Here is a 26,717-nt window from a genome sequence, read left to right as displayed (position 1 = left end):
ATGGGATAAATGCGGAACAGCTGAGGCAGAGATTCAGGTCACTCACCAAGAAACCAGAGCAGACTTTTACCCAAGTGGGGGCCCAACTGGTGAGGCTGCTAGAGAAATGGCTATCTCAGGAGGGAACAGAGACCTTCCAGCAGCTCAAAGACCTGATAGCGCTGGAACAGTTTTATTCAGTCCTGCATGGGGAACTAGAGTTCCATGTGAGGGAAAGGAAACCGAAATCTGTGGCAGAGGCGGCCGAGATCGCAGATTTTATTTACCAGATAAGAAAGCCCTTAGGTGAGGGGAAATCTGTAGGTAAACCCAAAGAAACCTACAGCAAGTACTCTCAGGGACCAGAGAGAAACCAGCAAGGGGGAGGGGCCCATGGTGAAGGGAAGCCCTCAGACACGAAACAAAGACCTCAGATTTTGGAGGGAAAACCAAAACAAGATGAGAAAGACTCCAAATACAGCAGAAAATGTTATTTCTGTCAAGGAAAGGGCCATCTAATCTCAGAGTGTGAGAAATTAAAGCAGCTAAAGGGAAATTTGCCTCATGAGTTGAGTGGAACCAAGCCAAAAGCTGTGTTCTGTGTCCAGAAAGAGCAAAGCTCCTTGTCACTGAGGGAGCCTGTTGCCATGGCTACTCAATCTGGAACAGTTACATCTGCTGATCAGGCTGAGGAAAATGGTCCTCTTGTGGAGGTCAAGCGCTGCTTGCTAGTGAGAACAGATTCGCAGTTGTTTGAAACCGCAGGGGTGGACGTAGGAATACTTGACCATCAGTATAGGGGGCTGAGGGATACTTGTTCCCAGGTGACCCTGTGCCATCCAGATATTATTCCTAGGGAGTATATAATCCCGAATGAGAGCATGAAGGTGGCAGGGATTGAGGGACAGGTGATCTCGCTGCCAGTAGCTGAGGTACCTGTGAACTTTCAAGGCTGGAAGGGAGTTTGGCGGCTAGCGATTTCATCGACTCTGCCAGCAGCCGTGCTCGTGGGAAATGACCTGGCTGAACATGTGAAACGGGTGCTAGTGATTACACGCTCACAAGCCACCACGGGGACAGTTCAGGGGGGTATTGGAGAGCCCGAGACGGAAGCAGGTGGGGGGAGTTCCGAAGCTGTGGTGGAAACCTTAACCACAGACAGCAGATTCGGCCAAGAGCAAAAGGCAGACGCCACTCTCCAAAAGTGTTTTGAACAGGTGACAGACGCTCAGCTAACACCTGAAACCCCAGTGAGATTTCGAGAGAAAATGGGAATTTTATATAGAGAGACCCTGAGGAATATCTCAAAAGGGGGAGATGGGATCAGAAGTCAGCTGGTGGTACCTGAAAAGTATCGCCCCATGATCTTAAAAAGGGGGCACTCTGACATGTTTGCTGCACACTTAGGGGTGAACAAAACACAACAGAGAATTACACAGAATTTTTACTGGCCTGAAATAGGGAAGCAGATCAAGGAGTTCTGTAAACAATGTGATGTGTGTCAGAGGCAGGGGAATAACCGTGACAGGACCAAAGCAAAGTTGTGCCCTTTGCCTGTGATTGACACTCCGTTCAAATGCATAGGGGTGGATATTGTGGGACCTTTGCCCAAGGCCACAAAGAGGGGGAACAGGTTCATTCTCACCATTGTGGACCATGCCACGAGGTACCCTGAAGCCATTCCCTTGACTAACATTGAAACTAACACCATGGCAGATGCCTTGGTGGGGTATATGTCCAGGATGGGATTTGCCTCAGAAATAATCACAGATTTGGGCGCATCGTTTACATCGAAGCTCATGAAACGGTTATGGCAAATCTGTGGAATTAAACACAAGGAAACCACTGCCTATCACCCTGAAAGTAATGGGTTAACGGAGAAGTTCAATGGGAATCTAATGCGCATGATTAGGGCTTACTTGGCAGAGAATCCAAACAATTGGGACCAGAAGCTGCAATCCCTTTTGTTTGCTTATCGATCAGTGCCACAAGCCAGTACTGGGTTCAGTCCGTTTGAACTTTTGTTTGGGAGAAGGGTGAAAGGGCCCCTTGATTTAATCAAACAAAATTGGGAGCAGATCACCCAGGATGACCCACAAGATGTTGTGACATATATAGACTCTTTAAGGAATGACCTAAAGAGAAACCTAGAGCTAGCAGCAGAGACCCTGCAAGCTCAAAAGGTCAGAAAGAAAGCTTGGGATGACCAGGAAGGCAGGGAGAGGCACTTTAACCCAGGGGAGGAAGTGCTTTGGCCTAGGCTCTGCAAAGAGAACAAACTGCAGCTGGGTAGCCCAGAAATAAAATATTTGGGTCACATGGTAGGGGGAGGAGTGATCAAACCCCTAGAGGCCAAGATAGAAGCTGTTCGTGATTGGCCCAGACCCAACACCAAGAAAAAAGTCAAATCATTTCTTGGGTTGGTGGGCTACTACAGAAAGTTCATCCCGAGGTTTAGCGAGATAGCGACTCCGCTGACCGATCTGACGAGGAAGAAGACTGATGACCGCATCCCGTGGACCAGCGACTGTGAGGAGGCGTTCCAGAGGTTGAAGGAGGCCCTCATCAACTATCCAGTGCTGCGTGCTCCAGACTTCGACCGGGAGTTCATCATCTACACCGATGCGTCTAACAGCGGGGTAGGAGCAGTTCTTTGCCAGGAGGATGAGAATGGTGACCAGCATCCAGTGTCCTACCTGAGTAGAAAACTCCAGAAAGGTGAGAGACATTTGGCAACCGTGGAAAAGGAGTGCCTGGCCATAGTCTACATGATCCGGAAGGCCAAGCCTTACATCTGGGGAAGACATTTTATTCTGTGCACTGACCATTCACCATTGCAATGGTTAAAGACAATGAAAACCCACAATAGTAAACTTATGAGGTGGGCTTTAAACCTGCAAGACTATGACTTTGAAGTGAAGGTGGTCAGAGGGTCAGTGAACTGTGTTGCTGACGCCTTGTCAAGAAGACCTGAAGAATGAAGACAGCGAAAGAAACATGGACTATGTATATATTTTGGTGACCAAAAGGTTAAATGTACTTGTTTATTAAACATGTTTGGTTTGTATGAATAAAGGTAACTTGATGTATTGTAAATGGTAAATGTTTAGATGCCTAATTGATATGGTTATCCTAGTGTAAGTATAAGTAAGTATGGTATTGTATGTTAATGTATAACTGTTTTTGTATGTTTTGGATCCAGGTTGTTTTTTGGAGAAAAGCACCTTAGCTTTCCCCCTACAAAACAACTTATAAAGAGGGGAGGTGTTACATACAGCACTGATGTTACCTGTCTGTCATGGGTTGGAGGGAAAGTTCCATCCTATGGGGAGTGGAAGGCGGGACATCAGGAGGAGGGGCTGTACTGTATATATATGTGGAGTTTGTGTGGAGAAGTTAGGAAGCTGAAGGAGAAGCTGGAGGAGAGCTGAGAGAAGAAGCTGGAGTGGGAGTCTGTGTGTCAGACAGGGTACTACTGTGTGTCAGTCAGTACCAACCTGATAGGTTCAGGTGTCTGTATGGTTAGCCAGAACTGATAGGTTCAGGGTCTGTGCTTTATTTAAAGGTGTTCTGTGTGAACCAAACTGGTGTATGTATGATTGAGACTAAGCCACGTTACTGTATCTTACTCACTTGATCATTTTATTTTCCCTGTGTGTGATTTAAATAAACCTTGTTCTTTTATTTGTTAAAAATCCATTCCTGGTCTGTGTGACTCCTTACAGGGAATGGTTGGTGGCAGCTTAGTGAAACTGTGGCCTATCCCAGTAGGTCTGGGGTTGTCACACTTCCAAATGTGGCTGAAGAGAAAGGAAGGCTGAACCTGGGAAGCCCTGACTGCCATTTGGTCCTCAACCTTTTTTGTGCTATTGTTAGAAACATGTAAATCTATGTTTCAGGACAGTAACTCTCAGGATACTGGGGGCTGTAGTCCGAAAAACACTTGTCGACATATCTCTAGCTATCACACTGCCATGTGAGAGAGGTTACATAATCAAAGCTGAATTAATGTGGTTTTATGCTGTAGTCACAAGAGAGCAGAAGTTAAGCAAAAGCAGTTCTTATCAAAGATCTCTGAAAGATAGCGATACAGAACAGAGAGCCAGGCAACAAAGTGTTAGACCAGAATGTCAGACACATGCATCAATAGTTCAATATTCAAGATGAGCACCAAGAAACCCCCCTGAGCATTTTCTAGCCCTCTAGAGCAGGTATTTAGGGGGACAGAGAAGGACAGGTGGTCTGCCAATTGTGACGTAAGCAGTGGGATCTACTGGAGGTGCAACCTATTGGATTCTGGTATTGAGTTCAAAAGCTCCACTTGTCTGAGCAATTGACTTCAATAACCTAGACTACTCGCTGCATCTGCCTACCCTACAGGTTCTCAATTTATGGGCTGCAACCCCCAAGGGGGTCACAAAGTTTCTTCTGGGGGTCACCATGGTTAATTTTAGTTGCAGCTCTTTTTCTAGAAAATTGCATCACAAAGGTTTTCAACATTTATTTATTGCTCGGGTGCAAGTACAACCATCATATTAAATATTAGAATTATATTCCGAAAAATGTTTTAATGTGTTTTTGTTACCCCATTAAAACAGCCTAGGGAAATTCCGTTTAATGACCGAACTTGTCCTTCTGGAAATGGAGAAATCAAATCAGTTGAACATGTTATTTTTCAGTGCAGAATGCATGATGAAGTTAATCTCTCCACTAACAGGTGTCTCTCTCCACTGTAGCCCTACAGATTCGTTACTGTCCTGTTTAGAGGGTGTGTCCACTTGTATTACTGACAGAATGTCTAAATCTTTATTGATTGCTATGAGAACTAGAGAGAAAATGTTGCAATCACCTTGGAAAAAAGGATTCATATACTCCATATGGGAGTTTTCTGTATGTTCTGTCTTTTTATAATCTTGCTGGTCAGTGACCATAATAAAGAGTGATGTTGAAAAAAGCCTTTTTATGCATATGATTCCTCAACAGTTAACTGCAACTGATACAACTCTAGCATCTTTTGACTATTCATGCTTCAGTCCGCCTTCTCTGCCTTCACATCATTACACTTCTTATTTTATTGCTTGGCATGTGTTCTATGCATGCCCTCTCCAAGTCTCTTTTATGCTCCGTCTTCCATCAACTCACATTTATAGCCTACGGTAGCCTATATTGGAAGTACCGTCACTCCTGTTCCTGCTACTCTTTCCAATATCTGAGACTGTGGTGCCCTAGTAAGCTAATTGACGTACAACTGATCAGAATAGATTTGTGATAAAATGAAATACTTAATGGATTTTCCATAAATGTATTTAAGAGATTTTAAATAAATTATTAATTCATCATCATGAGAATGCTTTTGCGGTTCCCTTTCAAGTATACTTTGGCCATGGCTCGCCCCAGGAGTAAAGTCCCCATGCATCTCGACAGCCCCCGGCCCTACAGAGTTTGCCTCCCTTCATTTAGAAGGCAGAAGAGATACAACTCATTTTTTTAAAAAACAAAGCTCTCTTAGATTTAATAGTTAACAGCACTGTACAACTGCAGCACAAAAAGAGCTATCTGGAGTAGATATAAAAGCAAAAATGGTCTTTCTCCTGTTGTTTAGCATGTACAAATACAGTCTGTAAAAAAAGAAAAAAAAAAAGAAAAAAGCAGAGCTGCCTTCTTCTAGAGGCATAAGGAAGGAGTTCTCAAATTCTTGTCACCAGGCAGTGTAAAGCCAAATCCAGGTCAAAAATATCTAGAAGGCTCTGTTTCAGTTTCTGCCCTGGCACATCCTAAACATTTCAGAACTACCTCATTGACAATGGAGTACAGGGCTCTGCTCGCCATCCAGAGGAAGGCATAGGTTTGACTCAGTCACTCATACTGAGGAGAAGTTCCATGCATGCCTGTCTAGATGTGTGCTGCTTCTGGATTTCAGTCACTAACTCAAGTGACCAAACCAGAAACCCATACAACAACATCTGTTTATCACTCAAAAAACCTCCAGAACAAATGGAAGAAATGTTCATGCTGTGTATTTTTCATCCCCTTGCTTCAGAGCTTTATGATAGTGGGTGTAATCGCGATGCAACTCCTTCAAAACTTCTCTCACTCCCATTGGTAGAGATGTGCTTAAGAACTTCATGTCACGTTCAAGGCAAAGATCCAAGATGTGATAAATTCCCTCAGTTAGATGTTTCTTCACAAGTGGGTGCAGAGTCACCTGGAGGGAATACAAGTGACTTTAAAACTTCATACCAGTGATTAAATCCTCACAGAAATATGTTAAAGAGAGGCAGTGATGGGGACCTCCTCCTCCTCCCAAAAAGCCCAAATTAGCTTCAAACTGCCAGACCTGATTCTCTAAAATGATGGAAGTTAAACAAGAGTCTGTCATTAAAATCCAGGCTTTCCCTTTTACTTCCTCAGGCAAGTAATAAACTGTTTTCTAATGAAGTGAACTTCAAACCACTAACTATAACAGTGGCGGCGAAGAGGGAGCTGCTTCAAAGGATAAAACACTCCAAGTATGTCATCCAAGGTAGCCATGAAGCTATTATTACTAAAGAAATAGTATGCATCTTATTAATGGGGTTCTAAGAAACTAACCATTCAATTTATGAACTATTTCCTTTTGTAAAATCTTCCTCTAAATTAGTCATAAACCATAAAAGGTGCTATTTTCCTTGGAAATATTTGTAGAAAGAACAAAGAAATACAGTGGTGCCTCGCATTACGACGTTAATTCGTTCCAGCGAAATCGTTATAGAATGAAAACGTCGTAAAACGAAAATAAAAAAGCCATTGAAACACATTAAAACCTAGTTAATGCGTTCCAATCGGCTAAGAACTCACCGTCCAGCGAAGATCCTCCATAGGGGTGGCCATTGACGGGTGCCTGTGCAGCAAAAAATGGCTCCTAAACACGGTGGGGAGCCATTTTGATCACCCGGTGACCATTTTGAAAACCTGACGATCAGCTGTTTGGATCGTCGGGAAGCAAAAATCGGTTCCCGAAACAGGGAACCAATCATCGCGCAGCAAAATTCCCCCATTCAAAACACCGTTTTGTGATCGCTTTTACGATCGCAAAAACCTCGTCGTAATGCGGATTCGTCATTAAACGGAGCGCCCGTCTTGTGAGGCACCACTGTAATGTTCTGACATTAACAAGTAGCAGTCAAGATAGGTTTTAGGAAAGACAATCCTGCCAGTAAAGTGTTGCAATCTCAGTTGCTTGCGAGAGAACCGAAATGGGATTATGCATGTCTTTTCCATCATAACCCTTTGTCGTTGTTGTTTTTTTAAAATGAAAATGAAAATTCTGCTGAAAAAGCTGGATCGTTCAGTGGTTTAGGTATTTGGGTCGGAGGTTCCATGACCATGAAACTGCAGAGGGTTTCTTCACAACCAGGTCACCAGCATCTACCCTGGTTGAGAAAAACAGGTCTAAAGTGTGCCCTGCAGCATGAGTGGGGGCAGAAGCATTTGAGACAGGCCCATGGCCATCACAGAGATCATGAAGTCCAAAGTCACCCCTAACAGAGCTGCCTCAGCATGGATGCTGAAGTTCCCCAGCACAACAAGCTGAGGGGGCTCCAACACCACCCCCCAGACTAGCTCAGAAAGGGACGCAGTTGAGCCACGGGGTGGACAGTACACTAACAGAGTCCCTATTCTATCTCAGGCGCCTACTCTTAGAATCACACATTCAAACCTGGGCAACTGGGGAATGTGACATCTGGTGAGAGGGATGGAATCATGACAGATCGCTGCAACTACCTCCTTGCCCCCCTGGTCTTGCCAGCTGTTGCACAGAAAATGCTGGTGAACAACGCTGAGTGAGATTAAGACCCCCAGCCTCATCCAACCAAGTCTCTGTAATGCAAGCCAGGTCAGCATGCTCATGAAGGGCCAAGGCATGGCTAGCTGACTGATGTTTCCCCATTTACCGACCTGACATTTAGCAGCAGTACTTTCAGCCCAGGGGTCCTGTCACCAAGGGTATCCAAGCAATTTAAATTTGGGGACAACTTAGGGGCAACCAATAGCCTCTTGCCCTTCCCTCTCACATAGTGATAAAGCTGCTCATCCCTGCCATATTTTTCTCTACCCTGAGCAATTCTGATGGCTGCCCCCTAATCCTTCCATTCTTCTCCTTCCCATAAAAACACATCCCTTCACAAGCAGCCCAAGGCTGAAGTTACCAATTTCTCCAGAGGTACATGAAAGAAAGTTGGCAGTAATTACCAACAAGGAAGCTCTGCAGGAGGCTCAGCACTCACATCTCCATAGAAGTAATCTTTCACTGTCATAATAGCCTCCTATTTTCAATTCTCAAAAGCAAATAATACGTTCTTCATGTAAAAAGATGGTCATTACCTTCTGCAATTCTATCACATACTGTGCCACAATGAAGGCAGATAATACAGTGAATTCCTCTGTTTTCGCAGCAATGTAAGTATACATTCGCTCCACCAACTGGGCACATTTCAGAATGATGTCAAAATCATCTGTTCTCCCTTAGAAAAACAGTAAAATCAGATATTAATACATATGTTTTAAAAAATATATCTTTTGCAGTGCTTTTAAACTGCAAAACATGGGAGCATTAACAGCCAACCAAGAACCTACCACAAGAAGGTTTCTGCAGCTTCCTGAATCAAGCCATAATTGGTGGTGAATGCATACACAGGGAAATCAGAGAAATAAAGGGAATAAGGAGAAATTACACTTACCAGGTAAGGATAAGACTGCCAATAATACATCCTTTCTGAACTACATAAACAAGAACTTTTACAGGGCTGGCTTCTGGCTGATTCATCAGTAAAAATTTCCAAACAGATTTCTTGAAATGCTGAAATAGCTATCAGATTGTGGCTTATGGGCTAGAACAGTGATGAGGAACATGGGACCCTCCAAAAGCAAATCCCATCAGCCTTAGCCAACACTTCCAACAGTGAAGTCCAACAACATCTGGAGGGCCAGACATTGCCTACTAGTGGACTAGCAGAAAACAGAGTCAACCATTTCCTATAAAATATACAGTGGTGCCTCACTTTACGATTGCCCCGCATTATGACGAAACCGCATTATGACAATCTTTTTGCGATCGCAAAACAATGGTCTGAATGGTTTTTTTCCGCTTTGCGATGATCGGTTCCCTGCTTCAGGAACCGATTCTTCACAAAACGACGATTTTCCTCCAGCTGAACGGCGGTTTCAAAATGGCCGCCGGGTAAATAAAATGGCTCCCTGCTGTTTTCTGGGACGGATTCCTCGCAGGACAGCCACCGAAAATGGCCGCCCTATGAAGGATCTTCGCTGGACGGTGAGTTTTAAGCCCACTGGAACGCATTGAAGGGGTTTCAATGCGTTTCAATGGGCTTTTTATTCTCGCATTACGACGTTTTCATTCTACAGCGATTTCGCTGGAACGAATTAATGTTGTAAAGCGAGGCACCACTGTATGTGGGAAATGTCTGGGAGTTACATCTGGAAGGTTCGTAAGTAGAGATGGGCATGAACCTTGGTTTGTAGGTTTGTGCTAGTTTGTAAGTGCATCACCACAGGTGCCGTGTGTTCCCTTCCCTCTTCTCCCTGGCTGGATCACCCATTCACCAGCTGGCACATTCTCCTCTCCTTCTCGTTGGCTGTTCAACCAGGCAGGAGCATGGGCTTCCCTGCCCCGCCTTCTTGGCTGACTGCCTGCTCAGACAAGGAGGCAGGACAGACAAACCCATACTCCTGCTGGGGACTGGTTGTACCGCTGAGGAGGAGCAGGAGAGGGGTGCACTCTGACTGGTGAGTGGATCATTGGCCAGGGAGGCAGAGGAAGGGAAAGTGCAACACCTGTGGTGCCATGTGTATGAACCAGCACGAACCTCTGAACCAAAGTTCGTGTCCATCTCTATTCATAAGTACATGAATCTGATGACTTCACGGAATTCTTGTGTGCTCCTAACAGTCCCACTCATTTCAAATTTCTGAACAGATTTATTTATTTATTTATTTATTTATTTATTTATTTAACTTATATGCCACCCACACTACCCAAAGGTCTCTGTGCGGCTTACAACAATTAAAATACAGTTTAAAAAAAAAAAAAAAACACCAATTAAAATACAATTAAAATATATACTCTAAAAATGCACACTTCTGCTGCTACTATATGTATACAGGAGCCTCCATGTCCTGCACCTATCAGTCCAGTTTATAGAGGAACCAACTATTCTGGGCTGATTCTGATCTGTAATACCAAACACTGTACTGACCTCCCCAGCCAGAGACACACCCATGTGGGAATGGAGAGTTTATACTTCAAAGGGGCAGGTTATTCATGTCAGACTGCATGTGTGAGATCATTCTGTGATTTCAAACTCATGGAAAAATATTAGTCACAGGAGTACAAGAATAAACACAGGGAGCTGCCTTATCATGAGCTATACTCTTTGTCCAACTAGCCCAGTACTGTTTACTTCGTTTGGCAACTATTCTGCCCCTTGCCGTAGGCAGAACCAAGGCAAGGTGCTACTTCAATGCTCCTATGCTGATCCTCAAGTTTTGTTGCCTCTTAGAATAACATCAGCAGGCTGGTCAGCCAGTTCTGAAGCAGTTCAGTGTATAAATGTTTGCATGTACAACCAACCCTGAGAGTCACACACAATTAAAAGCATTAAAAATGGGGCTTCCATGTGTGGTCCCTCTGGAAAGAAAAACAGAAACACATGTGTCCAGGGAGCGATTATTTTGGTACAGTTACTAGGTCCTGATGTCAAACGTGCCACTATTAACTTCACTTACCACCCAGTATCTTTCACTTTTCCTTACAGAATCATTGCCTGAAGAGATCAGTAAGTGTGCAATTTTATGCACAGCGACTCAAAAGTACATCTTGGAAAACTGAATGGGATTTACTTGCAAGTTAGGTTCTATAGGACTGCAGCCCTTGTTCATAATCTGATGTACACTTGTTAATGAGTGACCTCTGTAGAACTCCACAGAACTTATATCTGAGTCTACAAATATAAGATTATGCAGCAGATCACGTTTTGTCATATACAGTGGTGCCTCGCACAACGAGTGCCCCGTAGAGCGATGAATCGCTCTACGTGGACGTTTTTTCGATCGCTAATGCAATCGCAGCGCGACGGCCCCAATGGGCAAAAATCGCAGAGCGAAGGTCGGTAAGCGGTTTGCTTACCGACCTTCGCTTTGCGACCCGCCGACCAGCTGTTCCGCGGCTTCAAAATGGCCGCCGGAAGCCCCAAAATGGCCGCACGCAACATTTTCGCGCCCTCGTTAAGCGAGGGGATGGCGTGAAAATGGCTGCCGGCCATAGAGGACCATCGCTGTACGGTGAGTAAATCAGCCGACTGGAACGCATTAAACTAAGTTTAATGCATTCCAATGGCTTTTTTCTTTCCGTACAGCGATGTTTCACACAGCAAGGGTTAATCCGGAACGGATTAACCTCGCTGTGCGAGGCACCACTGTATATATATATTCTGACCCATTTTATTCTTTTAAAAAAATAGAAAATAAAACAAGCCAAGATGACATTAGGCTTACACAAATCTATGTATTTCTTGTTACTTGCACCTCAAAGAACCCTGGGGGGGGGGGAGAACAGACAAGGACAACCAAATGATCAAAGCGTTGGAATACCTCTCTTATGTGAAGATATATGGTTCAGACCTGCTTAATTTAGGAAAAAGACAATGGAGGGGACTGATAAAGATGTACTGTATAAAATAATAAATATGGAGAAGTAAAGACGTGTTTTTCTCCCACACGTGTGTTAGAAACAAGGGTCACTCAATAGAACTGAGATTCAGAATGTAGAAGGATGGTGATTTTTTTTAAAATAGTTACAAAATGCACCAGCACCATCTGCTAACCTAGATGTCCATTAGAAAGGACCAGATGAACTTATGGAAAATAAGGTGGCCATGTGGGCTGTAAGCTGCTTCTTGTACTGGGGCAGAGTTCCTTTTTTCCTATACTGGTTGCTGGAGAAAACAAATGCAAGGGCAACTAATGGGATCCTGTCCTGTTCCTGATCTTCACCCTGGCATCTCGCTGGCCACTGCAGGAAACAGGATGCTTTGCATTGTATAGGTCAGTGGCCTTAATTCACCAGGCTGCTCTTAAGCCCATGTTATAAGGAGGATGTGACCAGAGTGTAAAATAAAAACAAGATATAAAAATAATAAAACTACATACCTCTGTCTCCTTTCTGTCTCCCTTCATGCATAACTGAAATAACCAGTCTGTGGAAGCTGTTCAAGAAAGAGGGAGCTGCTTTTAACATCACCTGGAAAACAATTAGAAAGACATTGCATGAACTGGATTAAAAAAAAACAATCTGCATAATAAAATCACATCACAATGGTTATTATAGCACAAACATTTCAAATACATTACATGTGTTATGTGCCATCAAGTTGAAGCCATATTTTTGAAATTTGTTCACTCATCAAAGAAATTATTAAGGAGTTTAAGGAACCATTTCTTCATGTTTTGCCCAAAATATTTAATTTGCCCAATCCAGTCCTACTGCCATTGCATCTCTTTCTATGGCTTCCTTTAAATCTACCAATATGAAGGCAGTAGAAAGTTCACTGAATTCGCTTTGAATATCCCTTTGGTGTTTTATTCCTATTTTGCACTGATTAGTCTCCCCTGCCAAGAGTAGTTGCAGAACTATTTGGTTTGGGGCTATATTTGCATACAGTGTCCTTTAGTTTGGGCCACTGTTTAGTCTTTTCAGTAGTCCCCAAGCTTTCTGGCTGCTTCTTGAAATGTCAAGATCTGTTACAGTATTTATCCAGTAAGTTCTTTTTATTTCTGCAAAAGTTGAAATCACATTTCTCCCAACTTTTATCATGTGTTCACTAAAGGAACTTGCTTTGAAGTGTAAAACATAAAATCTAAGTATTGGAGGTATGCTTTCAGAGTGAGACCTAGGATGCAGGTAGTTGATCTGGCACCCTCTTGGAATGGAGGCACAAGAACATTCCAAAATGGAAGTTACAGATGGATCATAGCCCTCTGGACAAGGGGCAATCTGAAGCCCAGCTGCATTGTTATAAACTTCCCAGTCGGCTTCTTTGAAATTATACTTCCTACAGAATGGTACAGACTGTGCTCCTTCTATGTCCTCTAAGAAATCATTGAGGGACCCCTACAAAGATTCAGATCAAACGACAAAGCCAAATAAAACAAAACCATCAGAAGAAATAACTTATCCCTTACCTTCGGGTGACACTGCAATATGGAAAAGAGAACCTCATGAATTCCTAGAAAGATGCTGCCATAGTCCCTCTGGTCAAGAGGAACAGTCAGAAGAATGTTGAAAACCAGGCTCACGTGGTGAGGGTTGGAAATAATCCCTTCTCCTTGCCTCAGGAGGATGGCTACTGTCTCCAGTATAGGTACGATGAGGGTGGGAAGCAGTTCTGGATCCTGAGAAGCCTCTTTGGCTAGCACCTAGGTCAGAAGGAAGAAAGTGTGAAGATGAGAAAGGACTGGCATGCATGCTTGTTCACAGTCTCCTGCTTGAACTGGACAATAAAACAGGCTGTTCAGAAACATACATGGTTTTGCCACAAGGACACCAAATGGATGCATATCCACTACTGATACTTGACATTTGCCTGGATAAAAGTTGATACGTTTCTGACTTTAGGCCAAAAATTTGGGATTGTTCTTTCTCTTCTGAGGGCCTCATTCCCTGAAAGGTAATCTGTCTGGGGTCATGCATGCCAATGGTGGGCATAGTTCAAGCCAGAGACTGAAGGAACAAGAATGGGTGAGGCCACCTCTTTTCTTCTCTGCTACCACCCTCCCCTCTTCCTGAACTTGGAAAAAGCTACTATATGGACTACACGTTCCATGGTTCATTCTGGTGGGGAAATCCGCGGACTGTAATGCAAAAGTGACATTTCTACATTCTAAGGTCTGCTGGGAAAGAGACAGAGAGCTGTTACAGAGTTGTGAACCAAACACTTGAAGAAGATTTCTGACATGAAGCCAAAGGCTGCAGGTTACCACTCTGCCATGGCAACGGCTAAAATTAAAAAAAAAAGGGGGGGAAGGGAATACAGACAGGATACAGCTCTTTTGCAGATATTAGTCTTATATATGCCTGGCATCTTAAAGTTGGACTTGCACCCTAAGGTAACTCTCAACCAGTGGTATTTTGTACCTGGAATTCTACTTCACATTTTGTTAGTGTTTCCAGGAATGCACACCAGTTTGCAAATACTGATGTTTCATGTTTCTAGTGGCTATGTATCCCCCTATTCTGAAATCCTAGTGCTCTAACACTCGCTTGTCTTATTCTACAATTGCCCCATGCGTTTAAAAAATATGCTACTCCTGTCCGATTTTTTTTTTTGAAGTTGCACATCACTGGGACTGAGACATGCATCATATCCTGTTTAATAGTAATCATTTGCCATCAAGTTGACTTTGACTTATGGTGACCCTCCCAGGTTTTGTGTTTTTTTTAGGTATAAAGTGCTCAGAAGTAGTTTACTCTTTCTGATGGCATTCTAAAATTGGTCAACCTGCCTAAGACCACACAAGTGGCAAAGGACATAATCACATCATCCACAAGAATATTAGAAGGTGGCCCACATTCTGTGCATACTTTTGATTCTTTCAAGATGGTGTGCTACCTCTCCACATCACAGTGAAGCAACAACCTATCACACTACAACAAAAAGGAGAGAAGAATAACAACAATAGCAACCTATTTTCCATCCACTGTTGTAGGACTGGACATCATGTCATTCACACAGATTGCAGCGGTACTGTACTCACACTAATACTAAAATGTGAATGTAACTTTTTTGCCAAGGTTTTTTCCCCCCAGTGGCTCTTCAGTTCTGATTTTCAAGATACTTACAACTAAAGCAGTGATTAACTGGGGACTGGAATACCAGAAGGCTTTCTCCTTCTCTCCATTTAAGGGACAGCCAAGCAACACTTTCATTAGAGTAACTGCCGATAATACTACCTGGACGGAATATAACAAATAAAATAAGATGGTAGTAAGTACCCCCATGAAATTTTTAAAACAAGTTTATATATTGGGAATGTTAGTCACGTTAAGATTCATGAAATCAGCTAAATACAACTACATGAAAAGGCAGATGGGCTGACTCTTTCTTTGCATACAGTCAGAATCGTTTTATGAGACAAAGTGTATTCAATTATTTCTGAAGCAAGTTGTAACTGTTTACGTTTGTTGCATGTACAGAGTCAGAAAAGTGGACATAAAACAGTAGTTTACTGATTTATGTGCTTACGATTCTGATATATGTAAAGTAAAACAATCATATTTGCTTCCAGGTAGGCATGCTTAAGACTGGAACTTTAGGTACAGACAACTTTTTCTGTACTGAGTCATTGTTTTCAGTTCATCCATCCTTAGCTTAAGGCCACCCTGCTATATTTCACACTGTTCTTCACCAAATATTGGTGTTTAGGCAAGAAGACTATAAAATGCTTTTGCATCTTACGTATTTCAAGTTACAAGCCATTTCAGCTAGATGACTAAAAAAAAATCTGTGTCAATTAGGTTACATGATAGAAAGACCAGGGAAGCCAGTTTATATGTTATAAGATTTAGTTTATGAACAACTATGCAAAACAGCGAACGCATTTTTGAGATAAGCAATGCTTAGAAAAAATCCTATCAGGAACAGCTCAATTGCAAATCAACTGCCATTCTTTTACTAAAAATCTTTATAGTAACAAAAAAACATCACAAGGACTGCTATTATGAGATAGATGATAAGCAGACACAAACTTTTCACCGACATCACCATCACCACCATCGTAATGTGCCGTCAATTCTGATTTATGGTGACCCTTTGCAGAGTTTCCAGGTGTACAGTACTCAGGAACTGTTTACCATTCCTTTCTTCTGAGAGCATCCTGGGACTACGCAGCTCACCCAAGGCCATACAAGCTGGCTCTTCTCCCAGGATGGGGAATTGAATTCCCCATCTTTACATCCACAGTCAGGTTCTCAAGTTACCGAGCTATCCAGCCAGCTTCAGTGCTATTCATTCTCATAAAGAAGTAGATCAAATCACTTGGCATCAAAAATCAACAGTGAAAAAGCCAGGACGACAAGTTGTGTCTAATGCCCAGAGCAAGGAGTACTATTTGGAAGGATAGCTATACTAACTTTTGACTGATTGTGCATGAAATTCTGTCAGGTCCTAAAAATTAAAGAGAGGCATATGTAGAAGCTTCAAAATTGCTTTCTGCATGTCACTCTTATAACCAGGAGATTGCAAGCTCAGGAAAGGAAATGGCCTAAACCTGTGGCTTTGGTTATCTCTTTGGTAGCAGAAAAATTGGAGTTTCCTGCCCTTCTCATGCCCTGGGCCTTCCTGAGATACTGGACTACAACTCCCATCATTCCAAACCTGAGTGGCTGGGGATGATGGGTATGCATATCAATTAGGTTGGAAAAAGCTGGGTTAGTCTGTCTTGACTCATTAGAAGTTTGAAATGTTGACACATTTAAGCCAGAATCCTTTTGAAAAAAATCTGTGCACATTCGCAGAAGTGGTTTCCACATTTTGCAAACTATTTGCCATGCAACTGATTGCACAATCAGGGCAAGGTCAAACACCTGAAGGATAAACAAGTGCATGTCACTTTCAGGATGGTGCTTTGCTGATCCAACAGGATTCTGGCTTTAAAATTCAGGTCTACACATCATGATGCTGTAGTCTTGAATTTTATGGCGGCAAAGAGGTGTTAAGAGGAGGGTACTGAATGGACTGAGAATAGGCAAATTGTACAAAGACACAGAAGCTACATAAGTAATATAAATATCCCCCTACTTCAGGATTTTGTTTCCAAATGTTTTCAACATCTAAACCTTCAAGTAGCACCCGCAACATGATGCAGAAGTCATCAGTGGAACACTTCTCCACCAGCTGAGCAATCAGTTCCGTCAGTTGCGCTTCCAGATCCTGAATCAATTGGATGGTGACTCCAGGACCTGCAAGCATTCAAGACAAGCCATCATTCAACTCGTTCAGGCCTTTGGAACACTGTTAGATGCTGAACTGCTGCCAAAATCTTTTACACAAAACAGATCTTATGCATTTTAATTCATTTGTGACCCAAAATGTCTCGTCGATAGTCACTGTAGAGTTCCAGTGCAGCATTAATCAAATGGTTTATATTGTTCACCATATGCACAGATTTCTACCAAATACTAGGTTTGTAGCAGGAAATGAAAAAACCCTATGGATCCAAAGCTAAATAAGCCAACGATCTGTCCACATGGAGCCCCAGAGCAGGACATGAGAACACTGAATTCTGTTTCATGTTTCACTGCACCTGATATAGAAAAGGCAGACTGGCTGCTAAACAGCCCTCTTAACAAGTGGCCACTGGTGGCCTCAATCTCCAGGAATTCATCTAATCTCTTTTTAAAGTCATTTAAGGCAGCAGTCACCACCATTTTGGGGCAGTGAATTCCACACGGAGTGAAGCAGGACTTTCTTTTAACTGTTCTAGTCTCACACGATCCAGCTTCAGTGAATAAACCACAAATTCTAACATTGTGAGAAAGGCTTTTCCCTCCCTGCTTTCTCTACGCTGCACACAGTTTTATACAACTCCAAGGGCATCTTCCCTTATTTGCTTTCCCCCCTTAAGTTTAGCAGGTCCAAACAATGTAACTCTTTCTCAGAAGGGAGCTGCTCCAGTCCTTTGATCATTTTCATCACCCTTTAGTGCAACTTCAATTATTACTATACAGACTCTCCACAATGGTTCAAATAGGTCACCGTGCTTCATAGTTAACACAGGAACAAGGAATCAAGAAGGGCTATAAATCCTTACCTACAAGTAGTTTTCTGACAGAGTGAAATACAGCAACAGAAGTGATCTGCTCAGGATACATCTCTGGCAAGGAGCTGAAGACAGTTAAGAACTGCAATGCAGAGCGAAGGAATGGGACGTTGCCACCTGCCAAGTCAAGCTCCCTCAGTATCTGAACACAAAATCTTTGGTAAAGTTCCTTGTGAGAAAGGGACTGGTATGTACTTGGCTTTGGTGACGTTTCTGACTCACTCTCTCCAGTCTCAAGGCCCACCAAATGCGCACAGAAGGAATCCGCTTTGAGGAGGGTAATAAGGCATGGTACAAATACAAAAGGCAAGGGTTGGCCTTTCCCCCTGTTCCGAAGACAGAGCTGCATGACAGCTCCTGTCCGCAGCACAGCTTGTTCGAGCAAACTTGGCAGAGTTCCCAAAGCCTGGACCTTCCCTTGCCGTGGTTGGAGATGTACAGTCAGCGTGTGACACAGGGCAGCTAGAGCCACTAAAAAGAGCTGTTCAGCTTCTGGCCCCCAAACCTCAGACTGTTTAGCACTGGCGGCATGTGTCTGGCAAGTTACCAGGAAAGACGTAAACTTTTCTAGGTTGAGTTTCACACTCTGCCTCCTTTCCAGAATAACCTGAAGATAATGTTCCAGAAAGATCTGGATGCTGCTGAGAAGTTCATCCCACAGACTGCTTGTCATGACACTGGCAAAATTCTCACAGGCTGCAAACATGGAGGTCAGGAGAGCTTCGAGCACATCGCTGCCATGCATAACCTTGAAGGCTGAATTTGCATGCCTTCCAGTTTGCAGGCGCGCTAGAAGGTGGAAACAGGTTGCTAAAAATTTTAAAGACAAGGCCTCACTGCAAGCCATGCTTGCTCTTGTATTGGCAGTCAAGGACATGAGCAAAAGGAAGCACCGTGTGTGGTCCAATGGGAAGAGGCTGTCCAGTTGCAGTCTTGAAACTATCTCAAGTAAGTCCAAAAGACTTTTGATGCACTCTTCTTCCAAAGTAACATATGACCCCGCGTTCACTAATGACAATATATTCTGAGCAGCTTTCTCCATTGCTGTCCAACATAAGGAAGGGTCATTGCCAGACACTATGCTGGCAGTATGACCAGAAGGAAAAACATCACACCACAGAATTTCTTCTGCAGACAAGTGTTGAAGAGGTTGGTTGGCAACATTTTGAACTGAACGGGAGAGCACAAGAGCACAGTGTTGAATTATATGGGTTAGGAAAGAGGAGTGCAGCAAATGCATTTCTGGAAGCAGAGAACTGTGCAACAAATCTTTAGACACCTTCCCAATGGTGATTAAGGAACCATCATCCTCACCAAGAAATGTCTGCATTTGGTTCTCCAACAGTGTCTTCAGGAGCACTTCTGCAATGTATAGAGTATCCTTCCAAGAAAGATAAGGAAACAGAATTGGAAGATTTGAAACTATCAGGTGCCAATGTGCAGCTGCATACGTGCTACTACTTATGGTGCCTACATTGCCATCCCAGGGTTCAAGCTCTTCTCTATTCAAACACGACCTTCCAGAATGAACAATGAAAGTTCCAGCATGCTGCAAAGTTTGGTGTGATGCCTCTGTACAAGAGCTGGCATGCATCATCAACATCTTCTTCATTTTTTGAAGAACCAGCCATTCTGTGCAATATCTACTTGTGGAATAAGAATATCTCAGACGTTTAATTATCTTTTCCCAGGACTGTGCATCCAAGCCAGGGAGAACTGCTGAGAAGTCCCAGAGGTCTATAGTGGAATCAGAAAGAGCTAAAGCTGTTTTTGCAAGAGGAGATATATACTGCTTGCAGTTTAAACAGAATAGTGCATCTGTTGCTATCCAAGTACAAGCAAGGAGGAGGGCAGAGTCCCCAACTTTCTCTGCCCAAAATTCCAGCTCTGTTTCTTCTATCTGGCCACTATTCAGCAGGTTGAACAAAGCTTGGATGACATTTCTCTGCATTGTTTCCAGGAGACTTTGCGCCCGACGTACAACAGATAAGGGGGTGGAATCATCTAAGCTTCTCATATAGAAGAGAACAACATGGAGCAATGTGCCCATTGACTGAAGCTTCGAAGCCATGTCAGCATCACCTCTGATGTCAGGAATAATGACAGTTTGACATTTCTCCAGTATGAGAGATGCAATATCCAAGATCTGATTGGGTGGCAGATCCAACAGGCACTCAGAGAGTTTGGCCTTGATGCCGGCAGGCAGAATCGGGAGTCTTAACTCTTCCGCAGCAGGACGTAAAACAACAGACAGAACTTCTTCAAAGAGCTTTTGGAACTGACGTAACTTAGTGTAAGTCTGGAAGATTGTACCAATGAGAGCCTCCTGGGCCTTTTTCACACGTTGCTCACTGATCTCTGCGTCGATCCAAGCCGACGCCACGACATCGTCCAGATCAGGCTCCACAATCAAATGATTTAATGAGATCAAGGCCTTGAGGCACCTGAACCAGGCAGGTATGGTAGCCTGTGAGTAATTCACTAACATCTGTGCCAGCTGCCGGTAAAAGCGAAACTGGATCTCCTTGTGCCGAATCCTATCAGCAGCAATGTTATAGATCCCGCTGCTTAGCACCAAGTTAAGAAGCTGCTCCAGTGCAAGGAGCTCTGAGCTCCATTCCAATGAAGAAACAGGATTGCTACAAAGATCCCCTTGCAGGTGAGAGATCCTCAGGCACTGGAAAAGTTTGGTGAGCATATGAAAGCAGACAAGGTGGTCCTCAGCTTTGCTGTAAGACTCTAAAAACAGCTTAAAGAGCAGAGGTACTGAATTTGCAACCACCTTCCCATGAGAAGCCCCCTGAGAAAAATCAGCATCCCTCAATGCTGTCTGGACTGTGCTGGCTGGCAAAAGTAGACTTTTCAGGCCACTTTTCTTTAGGTTGTGGGACTCCTTCTCCTGTAACAACTCTTCTCTGTAGGATGGTAAGAGCTCTGGCTGAAAAACGGAGGCCTTTAGCAAGTTCTCAATAAGGTTTCGAATTTCTCTATTCAAATGTTGATGCATTCGGCTATCATCATCCTTCCTTGCTGGCCCTCCAGTGGTAAGCAAATGTCTTAGGAGCAAGCTTGGTTGAAGCAGATGTTTGGTCACTTGTCCAAAGACGCGATTTGCATTGGCTTGCTGCCTCTGAATAAGGAGGTACTGCTCTAACGTCACCTGGAGGACTTCGAACAACTGGGATGACACGGTGTCTTCTGATGACAACTGCCCACATGCTAGCCAGGACAACTTACTTAGGAGATCCACCAGCAGCTCAAATTTGGCAGAATAAACTGTAGAAAGAGGGGCCACAGAAAGGATGCCATGACAACAGCTAAGAAATGTACTGAGGTTCTTCTGTGTTTTTTGAGTATATGAAGTGGAAAGCCTTTCATTTATGACCTGAAGATGAAGCAGAAAAAAGAATTTTAACTTTACAATCAACATTCCACATACATGAACAATATTTTCTTGCATGTTGCATGGTTATGGCCTTCTACTGAAGATGTATTCAAGCCATTCAAACAAAGTCCATCTTCCCTACGTATATCCTGAACACTGCTGTCTTTCCACACTGACAGCGCTCAAATTAAGGATCTTAGGAACTTAGGCAGCTGTCTTATACTGAGTTAAGACCCCTGGTCCACCTAGTCGAGTATTGTCAACATATTTTCAGACTGTGTTTTTTCTTAGCCCTCTGTGGAAATCCCTGGAGATCTCTCATCTAAGTACTAACCAGGCTTGACCCTGCTTAGCTTCCAAAATCAAACTGGATGTGTTCAGGGTGGGATGGTAACAATCACACATTTAGGCACCCAGCACAAAGACTGTGGAGGAACTGGGCAGAATGTAGCTCCCATCCCAATATGGTGCCTGATCCCTGGAAAACAGCAAAAGAGGCTGACGGAAGCAGACAGCCAGCAAAAATTGGGTGCCCTGACTTCCACTACAGCAAAGCCGCCATTGAGTGCAGCCCACATAGCTTCTATAATCATGGCAATGTACCCATATAAAAAATCATAAAGGAATGAAGTAGTCTGCGATAGAAGCATCAGACAGATAACAAGAGATCAGCAGAAAATGATGGACCAGCAAGTGTAAGGAAAAGGGAAAAAACAGGGCAGCCACAAAAGTTAAGCAGGCTCAAAGTAGTCTAGATGGTTTGCTGAGGAACAAGGAAATGCATATACCAGTACACTGAGTTACCTGTGCAATTGAAAAACGAAGGGTGATCGTTTTTCCATCCTTCAAAAACCTTTGCAGTTTTCTGCTATGCAGGATACTATCCAGAAACATCCAAAGCTTTTCAACAATTTCATCTGGCAATTCCAGCTTCTTGTTGTAGTAGGAAACCAGGGTATGACTCACCCAATCCAGTAAGACCTATGATCCCAATACACATATTCATGTTACATATAAATTAATACTAATGATTAAAGTTTCCATAAATATAGATGGAAGAAAAGGATTGGAAGCATATAAAATATTTCTGTTTCTATTTTAAGAGCCAGGCAGACCTTCCCCCATATGCTACTATGATTTTATTTACTTTATTTCTACCTCCACCTCTTTAGTGCAGGGCTCAAGGTGGCTCACAATATTGCCCGGAGACTACTTAAAACTTACTTGTAAGCTCTTCTAACTCTTAGGAAGGACCATTGTTAAGACGAGGTTAACATTGTCTAGTCTACTCTCTGAGGTTTTAGAACATAGGTGAGCACAGTATGGTCCATGCCCATCCCCCACATTTTGGCCAAAGTCTCCTGGTGCCCTATAGATCAGGGGTCCCCGACCTTGGGCCTCCAGATGTTCTTGGACTTCAACCCCCAGAAATCCTGGCCAGCAGAGGTGTTAGTGAAGGCTTCTGGGAGTTGTAGTGCAAGAACATCTGGAGGCCCAAGGTTGGGGTCCTCTGCTCTAGAGGACAATTTTGCCATGCTACTGCACCTGCTCCCAGGTTACTCTCAAACGGAAGGTCTACTTTTCTGTAGCTCAACAGCAGGAGGTACAACAACAGCAATAAGAAAAACATGGTGGAATGGGTCCCTATGGTCAGCAGAAGGTGTCAGAAGGATTTCTACGATTAAAAAAAATTATGAAAAAACATTTTATGGATACTTCAAGGTCCAGGGACAGACATGGGCAACTCCTAGACAATTAGAAATCATAATAAAATAGTGAGCAATGCATTCAGACACTGTTCTACAAACTCACGTGTGGAACATACAGGTATAGCCATTTGCAATAGAACAGCTTGGCCTCACAAGTGTACCCTAGACATGGGTGCTTCGCATTCTTATCCAGATAAGAATATGAAGCACAGCACCACAGGTGCCAAGGCAATCCATTCCCACCCCCCAGAACCAGCCCAGTCCACTTACTGGGCTCTGCACAGTGCACACATCCATCAACATCGTTGTTGGACTTCCCTGCCTCTCCCCACTCAGCTGCTGAGCAGTCAGCTGTGGGGAGAGATGGGGAAGCGCTGCGAGACTACCTCCGCAATTGGCAAGATGATGATGTGCGCGACACGAAGCCCGGTGAGCGCCATGCTTTGTATTCATATCCACTAGATACAAATGCAAAGCGTCCATGTCTACTGTTTTCCAATCCTCAAAGGTACAGAATACTTTTAGGAGAGAGCTTGTACAATAAAAATTGGGGATGGAGATTGGACATATATAGTAATAGCTCAAATTTCCTTGAAAGAATACTAATGTTTGGGCAGAGCCCGGACCAGCCCCACCAAATTACACTGAAACTAACCTGAAGAAGAGCATTTCCAGTCAAAAACTCATACATACTTCCAGTTTTCAAATCTTTTAGAATAAGGTCTCTCTGTGTGCCACAGCTTGTTTCAGAGGAGATTTAAAGGCCCAGAACTGGGATTTTCATATTTCTAATTTCTTCCCTTTTTTTTTTTTTTGCTTGTTTGTTTTGGGTTGATGAGCTTGGGGGCTCCACACAAAGGCATGGAAGTGTGCATTTCCAATCCAAATTCACTACAAACTGCCTTCCTGTGATCCACATCATCTTACCAAAAAGTGGAACAAAACAAAATTTGTTTCACTGATGTAATGCCGCCCAGAGTAGACCTTTGGTCCAGATGGGCAGGGTATAAATCTAAATACAGTGGTGCCTCACTTAACGACGATAATCCGTTCCAGGAAAATCGCCATTAAGTGAAAACATTGTAAAGTGAAAATAAAAACCCCATTGAAACGCACTGAAACCCATTCAATGCGTTCCAATGGGGTAAAAACTCACCGTCCAGCAAAGATCCTCCAAATGGCAGCCATTTTCGCTGCCTGTATAGCGAGGAATCCGTTCCTAAACACAGCGGGGAGCCATTTTAATCACCCAGCGGCCATTTTGAAACCCGACGATCAGCTGTTCAAAAAACGTCGTTTTGTGAAGAATTGGTTCCCGAAGCAGGGAACCGATCATTGCAAAGCGAACTTCCCCCACTCAGACCATTGTTTTGCAATCGCAAAAAGATTGTCATTAAGCGGTTTTGTCGTAATGCGGGGCAATCGTAAAGCGAGGCACCACTGTAAATAAATAAAATAAATAATCGCTTCCATTCTAGAGTAATTTTAGCTGCTTCTTGTTGAAGCTGAATTTTAAAAATGGATAACTGCTTGAACCACATTGCATCTAGTAGCTCAAGGATACATACACGCAAAAGAATAATCTGAAATAGTACTGGAGGAAATGTTTAGAAAAACCCATTACTTGCTCCTTGTTGGGAACGAAACACTGATGAGAAATCCATGCAAACTGAGCCAACTTGATCTTGTCTTCCCAAGATGTCTTTAGGCTCTTCAGCTTCAGGTGAATGCCAGAGTAAATTGCGGCCATGGAGATGGCAACTGAAAATGAGAAGATTTGTTTATTTGCAACATATTTGCATGTTATTCATGACATGCAGTTTATTCTTCACCTAGGAGTACTTACTTAAAGAGGTTGTATGGATTTACTCTGAGCCTTTGGTACTGCAATACCTAACACATCTTATAGAGCATAAAAACTGCACCTGAAAATGAGCTGCAGTCCACAAAAGCTTATTCTTGATAAGGTGCATATATATTTTAAAATATAATGCATTTGTTCCTCCAATGCATCTGATTCTAGCAAGCTGCCATATGAAACCCAACATTCAACTTATGTCTAACTGCCTGCCGTACTCTCCCATTCTACTCCACTGTAGTTAAGAGCAACAATAAGCGCAAGAGTGGCACAGACTCTAGTACACAGAGTGCATCATGGTGAATGAGTCTTCCACACGTTTTCATTCCACCTTTCTGGTTTAGGGCTGAATCAGGAATGTGGAAAATTCTTTGGCAACACTTCCTTGAGTTTCTGCCCAAAATGTCAAAGCAAGTCTGCCAGCAGAGGGCAGGTCCAACCTCTGTTAGTAAAAAAGCATGCAATTTTTGTTCTGAAACAACTTTCCAAACCATCCACGTGTAATCAACCCAACTGAATACGGATCATAGGAGTTGTAGTTCAACACATCTGGAAACTGGGGAAGCTTTTTCTAAAAGAATGCTCCACACAACAGAGTATTTTATCCCCACATGCACACTCTGAATGTACAGTACTATGAATATACGATTGTTGAAAGTGCCGCTTATTCCGCGAGCGGACACAGGCAACACTCCAAGCAGATCCGAGTCTACTCAGTTCGGATAGAGAAACTCACAAGCGAGTGGAGACGATCCCTGCTCGGGTGCCCGGTCAGCTCAGAGCTAGAACAGAGTACGAGACCCTGAAGGTGCACAAAGTGCCTTTCCCGTCCCTAGCAAGCAACTCCCTTCCTTCTCTGCAATAATAATTGCATGCCCCCAAGTTAAGGCGACCGTTTTCAGGGCTCTCTGGGCCAAGACTACTCAGAAGGGGTTTCCCACTCCCTTCTTCTGCTCTTGCTGCTGCTGCTGCTCCTCCTCCTCCTCCCTTTGCTGCAGCTGCCGCCGCCGCTTCTCTTCTTTCCATACCACCACGCAGAGCCGCCGGGAGGAAGAGCGGGGCTTCAGCCCCCCGGGCATCCTTCTGGAACTTCCCTGGGTCTGTGCAGCTTGCCCCAAGGCCAGACCGGCTGGGGCGTCTCCCGGGAGGCACGGAGGGGGATCCCAACGCCCAGCCTCTGGCTCCACAGCCGGGTGTCTAAGCCAGCAGCTTCTTCTCTGTACCAAATTAAAAATCAAGGAAGGGGAAGGTCACGACACGCAGAAGGGCACTGAAGGAAGCCTCAGCCCCGTCACCCTTTTCTCTCTTGCACGAAACGGAGCACTTTGTCCCCCGAGACAAGCGCCTCGCGTGCCACGAGAGACGGCGGTCCCGTTTCACTCTCCCTGCGAAAGAAACCCAGGCGAAGTCGAGGAAAGTTCCTCGGGAGGAAGCATCCCCTCCAGCTACGCTTCCCCGACTCCCGCGGTTCACGCTCCGCTCTTCGCGCGCCCCCCACCTCGCGCCGGTCTCTCCGCGCACGTGCTTCCCCTTCCGGCACCTCCTCGCGCCTTCTCCTTCACCGTCCCGCGAGCCAGCCACGAGCCGAAGGACCTAAAGGCGGAGAGCCGGCGGTGCAGAGAGGGGATGCACGCAGGCAAGACGAGCCGAGCGCCGAGAAGAGATTTCCCATTGGTCGGGCGGCTGCGCCTGCGCGCTGGCCTTCCTCCGCTCCAGCCCCTCCGCTCCTCCTTCTCTATGTCACTCGCCGTCCGTCATGGAGCGGCTGCTCCGAGCCGCGGCGGTTGCAGTCACAGCGGGAGCGGGAGCCGCCGCCGCCGCCACCGCGCCAGCGCTCGCCGGGCACGTCCGAGCCAGCCTCGTTAGCAGAAGGAGCCGGCAGAGGAGAAAGGGCACGCGGGCGCGAGTCGGG

The 26,717-nt window shown here is 44.2% G+C and overlaps 1 protein-coding gene across 3 annotated transcripts; it reads right to left on the bottom strand.

Moving 5' to 3' along the window:
- Positions 1 to 4,465: 4,465 nt before the first annotated feature.
- On the bottom strand, positions 4,466 to 26,551 carry URB2 (URB2 ribosome biogenesis homolog). 3 transcript variants are annotated; one of them, XM_072993662.2, is made up of 10 exons: positions 26,304 to 26,551; positions 24,572 to 24,708; positions 22,043 to 22,219; positions 17,845 to 21,238; positions 16,833 to 16,993; positions 14,876 to 14,986; positions 13,219 to 13,452; positions 12,187 to 12,277; positions 8,344 to 8,483; positions 4,466 to 6,184 (listed from the first exon to the last, which is right to left on the bottom strand). In XM_072993662.2, the coding sequence occupies exons 2-10, from the start codon at positions 24,695 to 24,697 to the stop codon at positions 5,987 to 5,989; spliced, it is 4,632 nt and encodes a 1,543-aa protein (XP_072849763.2). In that variant the 5' UTR covers positions 24,698 to 24,708; positions 26,304 to 26,551; the 3' UTR covers positions 4,466 to 5,986. The 3 variants fall into 3 exon arrangements, with proteins under 3 accessions (XP_072849763.2, XP_020642157.3, XP_072849767.2); XM_020786498.3 differs by lacking the exon at positions 26,304 to 26,551 and adding an exon at positions 25,542 to 25,675; XM_072993666.2 differs by lacking the exons at positions 24,572 to 24,708; positions 26,304 to 26,551 and adding an exon at positions 24,104 to 24,407.
- Positions 26,552 to 26,717: the final 166 nt, after the last annotated feature.

Source organism: Pogona vitticeps, chromosome 1, assembly GCF_051106095.1.
Source record: "Pogona vitticeps strain Pit_001003342236 chromosome 1, PviZW2.1, whole genome shotgun sequence".
NCBI classification, from domain to species: domain Eukaryota; kingdom Metazoa; phylum Chordata; class Lepidosauria; order Squamata; family Agamidae; genus Pogona; species Pogona vitticeps.
This window is presented reverse-complemented; position numbering and strand designations above follow the sequence as displayed.